Source organism: Leptodactylus fuscus, chromosome 7 (genome assembly GCF_031893055.1).
Source record: "Leptodactylus fuscus isolate aLepFus1 chromosome 7, aLepFus1.hap2, whole genome shotgun sequence".
NCBI lineage: Eukaryota > Metazoa > Chordata > Amphibia > Anura > Leptodactylidae > Leptodactylus > Leptodactylus fuscus.
In genome coordinates this window covers 101284026-101298879 of record NC_134271.1, presented here as the reverse complement: position 1 = coordinate 101298879, position 14854 = coordinate 101284026, and the positions used below count along the sequence as shown (strand labels likewise).

General features: G+C 46.2%; 1 protein-coding gene across 1 annotated transcript in view; it reads right to left on the bottom strand.

The window, feature by feature from the left end:
- The window catches only part of TDRD9 (tudor domain containing 9), a 132895-nt gene extending 128718 nt beyond the window's left edge, over nucleotides 1–4177 (bottom strand). Inside the window, 1 exon segment of the mRNA XM_075282639.1 lies at nucleotides 4032–4177. Coding sequence (XP_075138740.1) covers nucleotides 4032–4177 — 146 coding nt within the window.
- Between the last annotated feature and the right edge of the window lie 10677 nt (nucleotides 4178–14854).

The window sequence follows — 14854 nt, the reverse complement described above, 5'->3', positions numbered from 1 at the left end:
AAACAACTAAAGCTTAAAAACAAACACTATGGAAAACACAAACATTATCGCTAAGGACTCGTTCACACAGGTTAAGAGGGGGCGGATTTTGGTGCTGAATCCACGTCATAATCCGCCCCTCACAATGGAGGTCTACGTAAACCGCTAGCTTACATTTGGTAACACGCCGCTCACGGAAAAAAGAAGCAAGCTGCCCTTTCTTCAGGCGGACTATGTGGCTGATTCAGCCCCGGTGTCCGCCTCACGGCAGCACCCTCCGGACTAGGCCCATCAATTTGAGCCTACCCCGGAGGGGGAAGCCGCACTAGTCGTGGCAGGCGCATTTTGGCCCTATCGTGACGCGTGACCCGCGTCACTTTCAAGACCAAAATCCGCCAATCCGCTCCCCGTGTGAAGGGCTTATAGGGCTCAGAGCCACGAGTGATATAACTTAATTTTGACAAAATGCTGCTTTTTATTTCAATGCAGATAAGCTATGAGTGCAATGGGGGGGGGGGGGGTATGTTCCAGGGGTATCAGCGCATCGCAGACAGATAACACTCTTGCTCGGGATGAGCATTGATGGGAATGGTATTGATATAGGAATATCCTTTGAACACTCCCCCAATGCACTCGTAACTCCTTTGTTCAGAAATAAAAAGCAGGTATTTTGTTAAATTCAAGCAGCCATTCTACAAAGAAATGATAGCGCTGTGCTCACGGCCCTAAGTACTATAAAGGTACTGGGGCTGATTTATTATTTTGTTGCTGACAGACTCCCTTTAATGATAACCCCTACAGCTACAAGATTTCTCTATGCAAACCCAACAACCATTACTAAACCTTTTATGTATTGACATGTATGGCTGAAGTTATGATTTGCCTCTTCATTCATTACGTAGATTGTTATAATTATATAGGATGTGCCAGGATGGTGCAATAAAGCGCTTTTCATGTTTGTACAACAAAAAGATTTTCAAAAACTTTGTCAGCTTTCTACTGTTAAAATAAGATTCTATTCACACCAACACTACCTCCAATATTGTTGACAGCAAGAATGGCGCCGACTGCAGTGTTACTCTTGCCTCCAAAATACCAGAGCACAGACTGACTATTACAAATTAACAGGATATGTAAAAACAAAAGACACATCCTAAGCTAGTAGGAATAGAGCAGAACACTGCAGAACTAGAAAAGCCTTTCAATGACAGCAAAGGACGATACAATGTACATTACAGAAACATATTTATTTGACTTCCAGACTGTTAGGGCTACTTCACACGTAAAAACCACCTGGCTTATTTTGGTCCCGAAAAAAAACGCTTCCTAATTAGGAAGTGGTTTTTTGACCTTGAGGCATTTTTTGGAGCGTTTTCTGGAGCAGTTTTTGGTAAAAACTGCTTCAGAAAACACCAGGCAGATTTCCCATCCCCTAAATTGAATGGACTGTAAAAAAAACGCTAGGTTAAATTCCTGAAGCAGAAGTTTTATGCCTAACAAGTTCAGCAACAAATTCATCTGTGTGAACAACTCACCCACCCCACCTCCCCATATAGCGGTCACCAACTAAGAGGAAGATGAGACTCTACGGACTGTTATACCCCAAACCACCCGCCTCACCCCACCTCCCCATATAGCGGTCACCAACTAAGAGGAAGATGAGACTCCATGGACTGTTATACCCCAAATCAGCCAACCCAGCCCCCGACCCCCATGCTCTTCCCCTCAACTCCAACTCCACACACACACACTTACTTTACTAGCTTTGGCAATGCCAAATATCCATTCGGACGTGCCAATAAAGCCGATTTGATTTGAAGCCTCATTCACACATTTGTATCAACTCATTTGCAGATGGTGTGCTGTCTGTGGATGACCCCCTTTCCAAGTCAATGAAAGCAGATCAAAGATTGTCTCATTTTCTATATTTTGTAAATCTCTGGGTCCGTGAAATATAGATACAATCCACAAAAAGGACAAGCTGACGTCTGAACGAACAAGTTGAAATGAATTGATAAGTATGAGGTGCGCAAAAATAGCAGACACCATATGTACATGAAATGTGAACATGTGAATAATCCTATCCTACTAATATTACAAATGTGAAAGTTTGTGTGTTTAGACGCCTGCACGGATTAGCCTCACAATCGGCACACACAGTGGAACTGGGAAGGAAACATAGGCTACCTCGCTACCGAAGCCGCCGAATTCATGTTCACACTGGGCTAAAGGACTCAAGATGACGTCATCTCAGGCCCTTCAGCCGTTCGCCCATAGGATCGCACGAGTGTGTGGGCGGCGCTATATAGTAGTGTGCGGGCTCATGTGTGACTCCGCGGCATCTGTCAGCTGTGTGCGCACAGCGTGCCTCCTCACTATTCAGCCTCTGCCGGCGGGGAGTGACAGTAGCAGAAATGTTGGCGGCATGTCTCGGCTCCACATACTGCGTGAGAACGACGGGGGTAGCGCCTCGGCAGCCGTCAGCATGGGAGGGTTTAATGGTATGCTGGGAGGCTGCTAGAGGACCGGGGTTTATTGCTGAGAGACTGCGGGGGTGGGGTGCCGCCGGGAGACTTCTGGAGGGGGGGGGGGTTTGATGCCAGGAAACTGAGGGGGGGGAGGAGTTGGTGCCGGGATCCAGCCAGAGATGGGAGAACGGGAGGTCCAGAAGCCTGCTGGAGAGGGGGGAGGGGTCTGGGAGTCTGCTGGAGGGGGGAGCTCGCTGGGGGGGTGCGCTTTGAAATGTGGGGACGCAGAAGTGTGGTTGTGGGGGCCGCCTAGAATGCACGAGAAGTGGGTGTCGCGCACGCACAGGTGGCTGGTGGAATTGGGGGAGCCGGGCCACACTTGCAGATACTGCGCATATACTTAGATGTCGCAGAACCAGGACGCAAACCCAGGCGGATTATTGCCAGCACCCATTGCATACGTATATGCGGGCCGTGCCAACAAACAACCCGCGGACGAAGTCGCGGGCAGATGCTAGTACCTATATTAGATCACTTGGGGTTCAAATATGGAGTCAGGGATTGAAAACCGGTTGAATGCCTGCTCAAACCAACCTATCGGATACTGATGACCGATACTAAGAATAGGTCATCAATATACAACTCCCAGAAAATCCCTATAAGGGGCCACTCACACAAAAAGATTTAGAGTGGGTTTTTCACCTCAAAATTTCCCTCCTAACACTAATCCTATTGCATTTGTGGATTAGCTTCATATAAAATGGGGTTAGTCAGACTGGCTTTGCCCCACGGATTCTGTAGCTGTATCAGCCATGAAACCTGCAACAATATCGAGAAGGGTGCATGGTTTTCAGAACGCTGAAACAAAAATGCGTTCATTGCTTGTTTTCAATGGGAGGAATATGCTGCTGATTTTGATATGGAATCACATTAAAATCAACTCCAAACTCCTCCTAAGATTAACCAGCCTTCTCAAGACTACCTACAGGCCTACTGACAAACCCATCACTCAGGGCTCAATTTTTTTAGATATCTGAATGGCAAAAAAATAGTGATGCTATTTATTTTCCACATAACAGGATGTATTTTGTACCAAGTGGAAGCATCGTGGGTGGAAAAAAGGTTTTCGCGTTTTCCTAGTTACAAACACAAGGGAAGCTGGTGCAGTTGCCCATAGCAACATGAGCTCATTTCTCCAAGACTTTTTTTTATTACAAAATGAACACAGCATCATGTCTACCTGCTACAGCTCACTTTTGGGGTGTAGTAGTTTCTGTAAATTCCCCCATGGATCAGTGTCCCTTTAAGAGTCGCCATTTTGGAACATTCAGTTTCCAGTCATGGGACTAGTTCACGTTTCCTATCTTTCCTTATACCCCCCACCACCATGTAATGATATTATACCAGACTGTTAATGGCTGCCGCATCACATGTCGCACCCTACACACTCCCGGCATTACTGACAAGTCTGAACAGTGTGGCTACCAGATGACGTGGACCTAAACTGCTCGACCTGCCATTATGCAGGAGTGCTGGGCGCAGTAGTGGCACAGGCTGCAGAACATTACATTATACGTCACATACCCCTTAGGCTTCTTCTTGTCTTCATGGTCCCCCTTATCCAAGTCATGACTGGGCTGAGACCAAGCGCCCAATAGTTTAACATCAGACACCTCTTTACCGATGGTAAACCAGTCGTTAATCTGGTCCACGGTGAGTTTCCTCAACATGGCGGCAGCGGCGTTCTCACCTCTTCCCTCCCGCTCGGAGCCCGTCTCTAGCTGCCTGACTGAAAGGAAGCCGTCACGTGACTACTCTTTCCAGGCGGCGGGAAATTCCACGGTTACCATAGAGACCAGGGCCACGGAAGCGTTGCGCAAGAGAACCTACGCATAGGCCTGGACTTCTGCTCCAGTCACGGCCATAGCTAGACCTTAGACTTGGATAAGCGGCTGTGTGTCTTTGTACTGCCGTGGTGGCTTCAAATGTGAAAATATGTTATAATAAAATAACATTTACTCAGTGGGTTTTAAAACTCATCCACTATGTAGGGAGTACAAGTACAAGAATTGGTGTTCCCCCTGAATAGATCATTAGGATGACCAGAGGCATATTATGCAGCTCCTGGGCCCAATGCAAAATTTGTAATGGGGCTCTATCATGAAAATGATGCTAATAGAGCCCCACACATGCGTGAATAGACTTTAAAAAGGCTATTCAGGCACCGTAAATGTTATATTAAACCCCGGTCCCGTTTTTAAATAAAAGCATTAAAACATATATGCTAATCATACCTGAACGTGCACCATGGGCGGGGATGCACGATGCTACGTCATCTACGGGCACGCCTACCTCTTCTGTCATCTTGTAGTGACGCCCTCTGGTTCCGTGTCTTCTTCCATCTTCTTATCTTTAAATCCCGCGCCTGCATAGTAGCGCTTCCCTCTGGAGCACTACTGCGCAGTACACTTGCAAACTGTCATTAAGTAAAATGGCGAGTGAGTCTGCGCAGTAGCGCTCCGGAGGGAAGCGCTACTATACAGGCGCGGGATTTGAACACGGAAGAAGACACGGAACCAGAGGGCATCACTACAAGAAGACAGAAGAGGTAGGCGTGCCCGAAGCTGACGTCGCACCGTGCATCCCCGCCCTTGGTGCACGTTCAGGTACGATTAGCATATATGTTTTAATGCTTTTATTTAAAAACGGGACCGGGGTTTAATATAACATTTACGGTGCCTGAATAGCCTTTTTACAGGCAATTCACGCATGTGTGGGGCTCTATTAGCATAATTTTGCTGATGGAGCCCCTTTAACATGTACTATCTGTAAGGGGGCGTTCACACTACCGTCGGTGTCCGACATGCAGTGTCCGCTCCTAGTGTCCGCTCAAAATCTGTCACGGACACTAGGAGCGGACACTAGATGTGTCCGTGACACCTGTCATTCACTTGAATGGGCATCGGGTGCGTTCTTTTGCACTCCGTGCCCGTCCTTTCCTGTCCGCAAGAGAAGATGTCCGACTTCCCTGCATGCAGGGTTTTTCTGTCTGCTTGAGAAGTCGGACATCTTCTCTTGCGGACAGGAAAGGACGGGCACGGAGTGCAAAAGAACGCACCCGATGCCCATTCAAGTGAATGACAGGTGTCACGGACACATCTAGTGTCCGCTCCTAGTGTCCGTGACAGATTTTGAGCGGACACTACATGTCGGACACCGACGGTAGTGTGAACGCTCCCTAATATCATACCTCCCAACTTTTGAAGAACCTGAAAGAGGGACAAAATTTTATGTTGACTCCACCCATTCTCATTCATTTTTCATCTGCCACACACAGTATAATCCTCCTACAGTCACCCGTAAATTATATGTCCCCCCCTCCATCTCTCCCCCAGTTTCATATACCCCCTGCATCTCTGCCCCCAGTGTCATGTCCCCCTTCCATCTGCCCCCAGTTTCATGTCCCCCCATCTCTGCCCACAGTTTCATGTCCTCCCTCCATCTCTGCCCACAGTTTCATGACCCCCCCATCTCTGCCCCCAGTTTCATGCCGTCCCCCCCCCCCCCCCTCATTATGTTCCACCTCAATGTTTAACACAAAACACACTTATACTCACCCTTCCGACGCTCCCCCCGAAGTCTCACTCAGAGTTGTAGATGTCCTCCAATCGCAGATGAGTTGAAACAGGGACATACCTCCCGCCAACCGGGATCGCGGGACAGGACACCGAATCTGTGAATGTCCCACAAAATCCGGGACGGTTGAGAGGTATGACAGGTCCTTTCCTTAGGATTTTCACGGATGTTTCGGGAGAGTTAGCAAGTATGTAAGGCGATAGATATGCAATAACTGTCTAAGACAAAAGCAGAAGAAGGGCAGAAATAAAACCTCACTGAACATGATGGGGAAGAGTCAACAAAACCTGCAGAGAAGTTAGCCCAGAACATAGTCACTGCTAGAATTTGAGAGTCACAGAAAGAGGAAAATTAGACTTGGACCTCCAACCAATCGAATATTTGCCAAATACCCAGTGGACCGATGACAAATGTTTCCTGCTAGAGTCACCCTTTAAGTCAACCTAATAGGTAAAACAATGACAAAAAAAATAAAAGACTAGGTAGATTAGGTAAGGACTAGAGATGAGCAAATTGGTTCAGATTAGACCAGAGTTGCCCTGAATTGTCCAAAATTTTCAGGTTTTACGCAAACTCAAAACTGTAGGGGTTCGACAACCCCAAACTGAAAGTTATGTCATTACACTTAGGGGTATATTCAGACTCCAGAATATAATAGGTAGAAGCCCAGGAGAGGTGTAAAAAAAAAAGTACTAAACACTTATACTCACCTTCCATTACCTCTTCTGGCCTCTGCTGTCCTCCTAGGTGACATCATGTGCCCAGGGCCGGTTTTAGACAAAATGGTACCCTGGGCAAAATTAAAAGTGGGGCCCCACTTGTACATACAACATAGTCACATACTGTTGTATTCAATTCAATGTGCTGCAGTGCCTATCACTGGTACTTACAGGGGTGTTCTTAATGTCTTTTAAGTGGTTGTTTGTAAATTTGTAAGGTTTTTTTGCCTAGGCAAACTAGTTGCTTCTGTGCCTTATCTTTAAAGATCAGGGGCAGAAGCAACAAGACAGATGCCCTGCCCCGCACTAAAAAATATTTATATACATACAGAGTTATCAAATAGTCACATCACCCGCTGACCACTAAACCAGGACTAAATACTGTCACCTCACTTGCTGACCGCTATACTAGGACTAAATACTGTCACGTCACTTGCTGACCGCTACATCAGGACTAAATACTGTCACGTCACCCGCTGACCGCTATACCAGGACTAAATACTGTCACGTCATCTGCTGACCGCTACATCAGGACTAAATACTGTCACGTCTCCCGTTGACCACTATACCAGGACTAAATACTGTCACGTCACCTGCTGACCGCTACATCAGGACTAAATACTGTCACGTCACCTGCTGACCGCTACATCAGGACTAAATACTGTCACGTCACCCGCTGACCGCTATACCAGGACTAAATACTGTCACGTCATCTGCTGACCGCTATACTAGGACTAAACACTGTCACGTCACCTGCTGACCGCTACATCAGGACTAAATACTGTCACGTCACCCGTTGACCACTATACCAGGACTAAATACTGTCACATCACCTGCTGACCGCCATACCAGGACGAAATAATATCACGTCACCTGCTGACCGCTATACCACGACTACATACTGTCATATCGGCCACTTACTACCAGATTCTCTTCTGCCCTTATAATACAATCCACAAATAGCTGCTTTTGCTGTATAATGTTCCCCTCATGGCACCAAACACTTCACGACTATCAGCGTTTCCTCCATTCCCCATATGAAGAACATAACTAGCCCCCTTTTATTTGCAGATGCCCCCTCATAATCTCAGCCAGCAATTAACCTCTTCCTGCCCTGCACTGTAATAGGATGCTGCAGTAAGCAGTTTGTTTCTAGGAGTGCTGGTGCCTTCCAATGACATACACTTCACCTATGTAGGTTGGACAATGGTAATGGACAACCAAAAAACTGATGCAAAGAGAACCTTTCATGTCCTCAGAGATGTGCGGTATTATATATTGCTAGTCAGCAATATTGCTAGTCAGCAATATCCACCACTGTTGGAAAGGTGGGCCTTGCAGCCTGGCGTCATAGCTGGTTGGTAAAAAACACCCCTCTGACACTATAAGGCTGTGGAGCAGTACAGTCAAGAGGGTGTTCCTCACAGCCCAGGAATGACGCTGAACTATAAGACCCGCTCTTCTGACAGTGGAGAGATATCGCTGCTGAAATTAATAGCACCAATATCTCCAACACAGGGGTACCTGTGTTTTCTTTTATTACTGTCACTTTGCTGAGCTCTCTTCTGCTCCTTCTCTTCTGTGCAGGACACAGACAGCAGGAGCTCTGACTGCATGCAGGGTCCTTGTTCTGTATAGCAATAAGCCCCGCCTCCTGGGCTTTCCTCAGCCCTCTCATTGGTGGGCAGAGGACGGGCAGAGGGCAGCCAGAGAAGGGGGGAGAAACGTCCTGAGAGTGCTGAATGGAGCTTCCACTATGAATACCTGCAGCTCCTGCACTGGCTGCTGTTTGTTAGCCGATGCTGTAGCTACACATAGTGACCTTCCAACATATACTTTCCCTAAATTAATAGGGAAAGTATTCCACCGTCTGGGGGCCCCTGCAAGTGCTGGGGCCCCAGGCAATTTCCCAGTTTTCCCCCTCCTAACACAGGCCCTGCACGTGCCCCAAGGTCATGAGGTACGCCAAGTGTCATGATTTGGACATACTTCATGTAAGCGCTGTGATTGGTCCTCAGCGGTGATCCCAGGATGCATATCATCACCTATGAGGCCAGAAGAGACCCCAGAGTATAATAATAATAATAATAATAACGATGATGATTTCACTTCCAATTGTGACAAACTTTTTCAGCACAAAATAAATCTTTGGGCTTAACTGAAAACAAATCTGTAATAAATACTTATACTCCCAGAGTAATTTTTAGAGAAGCTACTCAGAGCCTAGACCCAGTCCTGACAAGTGAGTTTATACGTCTGGTACGGAGCTTTATATGATAAAATTCCTGGACTGTACTTTCATGTATCACTGACTACAGATATAAATGTGAGGTTCTTAGCGCACAGTTTCATGAATTGTGCGAGCCCATCTGCCATGTCACGGCGACCTCATTCAGATGGGTCCCTACACTAAGACTTGTATCTATACCATGTGGCCAATGATCTTACGCTAGGTTCACAGCTACACAGGTTGCCATTTTTTGGGTCCACTTGTTGACCTCGAAAATAGAAACCCAATCCGCTTACAAAGCGGTTACCCATGTAAGGGCTCGTTCACATCTGCGTTGTAGGGTCCTTATTGCAGGTTTCCGTTTCCTGCATAAAACAGATGCAGGAGACGGAAGCCTGCAGGAGACTTTCTCACCCATTCATTTGAATGGGTGAGAAAGCTGTCCGGCCGTGCGCGGCAGTGAGCGTTTTGCGCTCTCCGCCGCGAAACCGGGTTTTATAATCCGGACACAGAGTCGGACATGCACTACTCTGTGTCCGGATAAAAAAATCCGGTTTCGCGGCGGAGAGCCTAAAACGCTCACCGCCGCGCACGGCCGGACCCGGTCTATGGTTTCCGTCTTCTGCCATGCAGAAGACGGAAACCATAGTACGGAGACCCTGAACGCAGGTGTGAACCCAGCGTAAGCCTGCAGACTTTTCTCTCCATACTTTTCAAGTAGATTGGGAGACGGAATCCCTGAACGGAAACCAAGCGCTAGTGTGAACCCAGCCTTAGTTAACTCCCCACTATATTTTATATAAAAGGTTGCACAGTTAGGGTTAAATTATTATTACTATTATATACTATATTATATATTATTATATATACTATTGCATACAACATTAAATATTATATTATATAACATTAAATATATAACATGCTCTTACTAATGTTAAATAGGTTTATACACTACAACTAGTACTAGTATATTACTGACAGCCACGGCCCCTCTGAATTTTCCTTGCCCATCACTGCCCCCAACCATATCCTGTACAGAGACCTGCAACAGCGCCCCCATCAGGTGAGTAAAGAAGAAGTTGCAGGAGCTACATAGTGCTGGGGCAGGAGTAGTGATGAGCAAGAAGAAAACCTACAGCTGTGCTTCACTAGTGCTGCAGCTCCTTCATTCACTATAGTGGACAGCTGAACCTCATGAATATTCATCAAATATATATAGCATATGTACAGTAGATTTACATGTACTTATTACACAATTGCCGCAATGCACAGCTATGTCTTAATATATATGTATATATGCATACAATACACACAAGGGAAATATACATAAAATAGTAGGAATATATTAACCCATGTATAGCAGATTTTTGGTGTAGATGTGTGTAAATGTGGCACACCTTTTGCACACCTTGGTCTCATGCCAGCCGGATACTTGATTAATGCCAGTCTTAATAAATTCTTTACAATGTATATATACATACAAAAGACACAACATACATAAACTATATAGAGAGATTACATAAATGGCTTTACTTAAAGCGGTTGTCTAGTTCTTGTTTTAATAATGACATGCTGTACACATACGTACATAACATACTGTACACATACATACTTTATATGACACAGACATCCTGTACATATCCATATATGATACACGGACATCCTGTACACATCCATGTATGACACACGGACATCCTGTATACATCCATATATGAAACATGGACATTCTATACACATAAATACATGACATATAGATATCCTGTACATATCCAAATATAACACACTGACATCCTGTTCGCATACATATATAACACATGGACATTCTGTATACATACATACATGACACACGAACATCCTGTACACGTCCATATATGACACACGAACATCCTGTACACGTCCATATATGACATACGAGCATCCTGTACACGTCCATATATGGCACACGAACATCCTGTACACGTCCATATATGACACAAGGACATCCTGTACACATACATATATGACACATGGACATCCTGTTCGCATACATATATGACACATGGACATTCTGTACACATGCATACATGACACACGAACATCCTGTACAGGTCCATATATGACAGAAGGACATCCTGTACACATGCATATATGACACAGGAACATCCTGTACAGGTCCATATATGACAGAAGGACATCCTGTACACATGCATATATGACACAGGAACATCCTGTACACATACATGTATGACACACATCCTAGGTAGATAGAATGATAAAACTAATAAGTGTCAGATATCAGTACAGTGTATGATAGAAGTCATAGTGGTCATACATATATCCTGTACACATGGGGGGGGGGGAGTCATAATAATGTCCTTTGGGGGTGCAGAGACTCCAACTGCCATTAACTGTGGCAGAGAATGGGCATAGACTGAGTCTGTGCCCGTTCCCATTGACATTCATGTAAAAAACATGATGGTGCTATCTTCTGTCTTGTTTGTTTACTTATGTAAGAGAAGAAAAAAGTCTTTCATGCAGATGACAGCAATGGACATTAACAATAGTAGTGTGAATCCAGCCTTACTGTAATAAATGAAAATCAATGGAAATGTTTTGTGAACAGAGACTAATATTGGACATTTACTAACAGTCGCCCCCTAGCTGTTATCTGTGATATGTCCTGTCAGTATTAGGCTCAGATCCCGGTCTCCTACCAGTCTTCACCACTATGCTGAGCAGAGCCAATAGTGTAGACGTCCATCTCCAGCATCACTGAGGAGCAACTGACAGATGCCAACTGTTTTTTATTAAAATTACATCCTGCAATCCTATTGGTTGGTGATGGTTACCACGGTGACATAAACAACCCAGGATTTAACCCCTTAAGTTACAGTACTGATTCAACATTAAGACCATTTATATTTTATCCAAAGACATCACTGTATGAAGCTTGTTTATTGGTGGATGAGGAATATATCACTAAAATATTCTTATTATGTCCCTACATTCCAGGAGCCATATATTATTTTTATTTACAACTGATATTGCCTTATGAGGTTTTGCTTTTTAGCAGATTCCAGCTCATTATCACCAATGATTCTTACAGCTACTATTGACTTCTATATTAACTGGATCCCGTCCTATGTACTGAGCTCCCCCAAGTGGTGGCATTGGGCAGACAGAGCTTTATCATCTATTATATGAAGTTTGTATGAAGGGTTTGGAGTTCACTAGGAGGACATTTATTTGTGGATTTTAGAGGTCACTTAATTAGTCATGTTAAATCATTTATTTATTATACTTATTATACCTTTATACACCAGGCATGTCAAACTCAGGGTACCCCGAGGGCCACATGAGTAAGAAGAGGTTGTTGCGAGGGGCGCAGACAGCAGCTAATGTCACACATGTATTTTAACAGCAGTCGTGAAAACAAGATATGAAGTAGTAATATGTAACAGCAACATATATTTAACAAAAATACAGCAATTAAAAACTAAACATTTATTTGCTATAATTTTTTCAATCTTTTTTTAAATTATAAGTGGTGATCAGTCATCCTTGTTCTCTGAGAAGATTTTGTTAGTTTCATAAAAGAAAATTATCTGTTTACATATACACCCTTCATCTGCCCCCAGATTCATGTCCCCCATATCTGCCCCCAGATTCATGTCCCCCCATCTCTGCCCCCAGATTCATGTCCCCCCTCCATCTCTGCCCCCAGTTTCATGTCCCCTCCATCTCTGCCCCCAGATTCATGTTCCTCCCATCTTTGCCCCCCAGATTCATATCCCCCCATCTCTGCCCCCCAGATTCATATCCCCCCATCTCTGCCCCAGATTCATATCCCCCCCATCTCTGCCCCAGATTCATATCCCCCCATCTCTGCCCCCAGATTCATGTCCCCATCTCTGCCCCCAGATTCATGTCCCCCCATCTCTGCCCCCAGATTCATGTCCCCATCTCTGCCCCCAGATTCATGTCCCCTCTATCTCTGCCCCCAGATTCATGTCCCCTCCATCTCTGCCCCCAGATTCATGTCCCCTCCATCTCTGCCCCCAGATTCATGTCCCCTCCATCTCTGCCCCCAGATTCATGTCCTCTCCATCTCTGCCCCCAGATTCATGCCCCCCATCTCTGCCCACAGATTCATGTCCCCCCATCTCTATCCCCAGATTCATGCCCCCCATCTCTGCCACCAGATTCATGTCCCTCCATCTCTGCCCCCAGATTCATGTCCCCCCCATCTCTGCCCCCAGATTCATGTCCCCCCATCTCTATCCCCAGATTCATGCCCCCCATCTCTGCCCCCAGAATCATGTCCCCCCATCTCCTCCCCCAGATTCATGCCCCCCATCTCTGCCCCAGTGTCATGTCCCCCATCTCTGCCCCCAGATTCATGTCCCCACATCTCTGTCCCCAGTGTCATGCCGTCCTCTCCATCTCTGCCCCCAGTGTCATGCCGTCCTCTCCATCTCTGCCCCCAGTGTCATGCCGTCCTCTCCATCTCTGTCCCCAGTGTCATGCCGTCCCCTCCTTCATCTGCCCTCAGTTTCACGTTCCACCTCTATGCGTACACACATTAAACTTACCTTCTCCGACGACTCCGAGTCCTCGCTCCCCCGCCGCACTCTCTCTCTCTCTCGGGCTAGTTCACACGTGAACTGCCCGCGCGGGTTTTGACACCGAGAGAGACGCGGCTCGCCGCGGCTCTCTCTCTGGTCAAAACCCGCCTGCTGCAACCATCGCGGTCGCGGCTTTCCCCTCCGCTGTCGGCTCAAATGAATGAGCCGACATAGGAGGGGGCTGCCGGGGGCGGAAGCCGCGTGGCTTAACCCGCGCGGCTTCCGCCTGAAGATTTAGACGCGATGTGACGTCATCAAGTCACATCACGTCTACACAGCAGCGTGTAGCAGCGAGTAGCCGCGACAGTATTGTACCTCTGCGGCCCGCACAAAAGTCTCAAACTTTGTCTCTTAGAGACAAAGTTTGAGACTTTTGTGCGGGCCGCAGATATGCCTGTAAAGCGCCACATGCGGCCCGCGGGCCGCATGTTTGACATGCCTGTTATACACCTTTTGGGCTGAATGTCATATGTCCCAGACAGTGTTATCCTTAAAGGGGTTTTCTAGGAAAAGTCAAACGTTTTTTTTTGACAGCCAGGAATGCTATCCCCTCTCCTGGCTCCCCTATCATACCAATAGTGGGTTCCAGGTCCTCTCTGTTTATTTGGTCCCTGACTCTGGGTTTCCAGCAATCATGTCAGTGATCATCAAAGCTAAAGATTGGCAGAGAGGATGAGCACCTAACCATTGAAAGAGTGGGGAGAGGTAGGTCAGGAAGGGGCAAAAGATAACACTTTTGTTTATTAACTTTACATCATTCCCAGAATTTTTGTCTGGAATACCTCCATACCTGCTGCCTGTATTCACCTCCTGAATATATGGCTTGGATTTATAGGTCATCTGTACCTTACTGACATTTTTAAGAAACTTCCACCCCACCATGGAAACACTGTCACTGCAAAGGAGCACTGTGGATCCCGAACAATCACTTGGACCATAGCACACTAAGGAGGATGTCAGCAATAACTGGAAAGTGGCTTGTGCAAAACAAAATGGAGACTGACCGATACTGTACAGTTCCTTAGGCTTTTGCATAGGTGGAATACTGCACGTGTCACAATGAAGCTCCTTGGCAGACAGGCTGGGGCGATGACCTCACAAAGGACCCCTGTCTAATGGATGGCCATTAAATTTAGCTCCGCCCACTTTATATTGACTCCGCCCATTCACATTCATTTTTCGTGTGCCCACACACAGTATAATCCTCCTACAGTCACC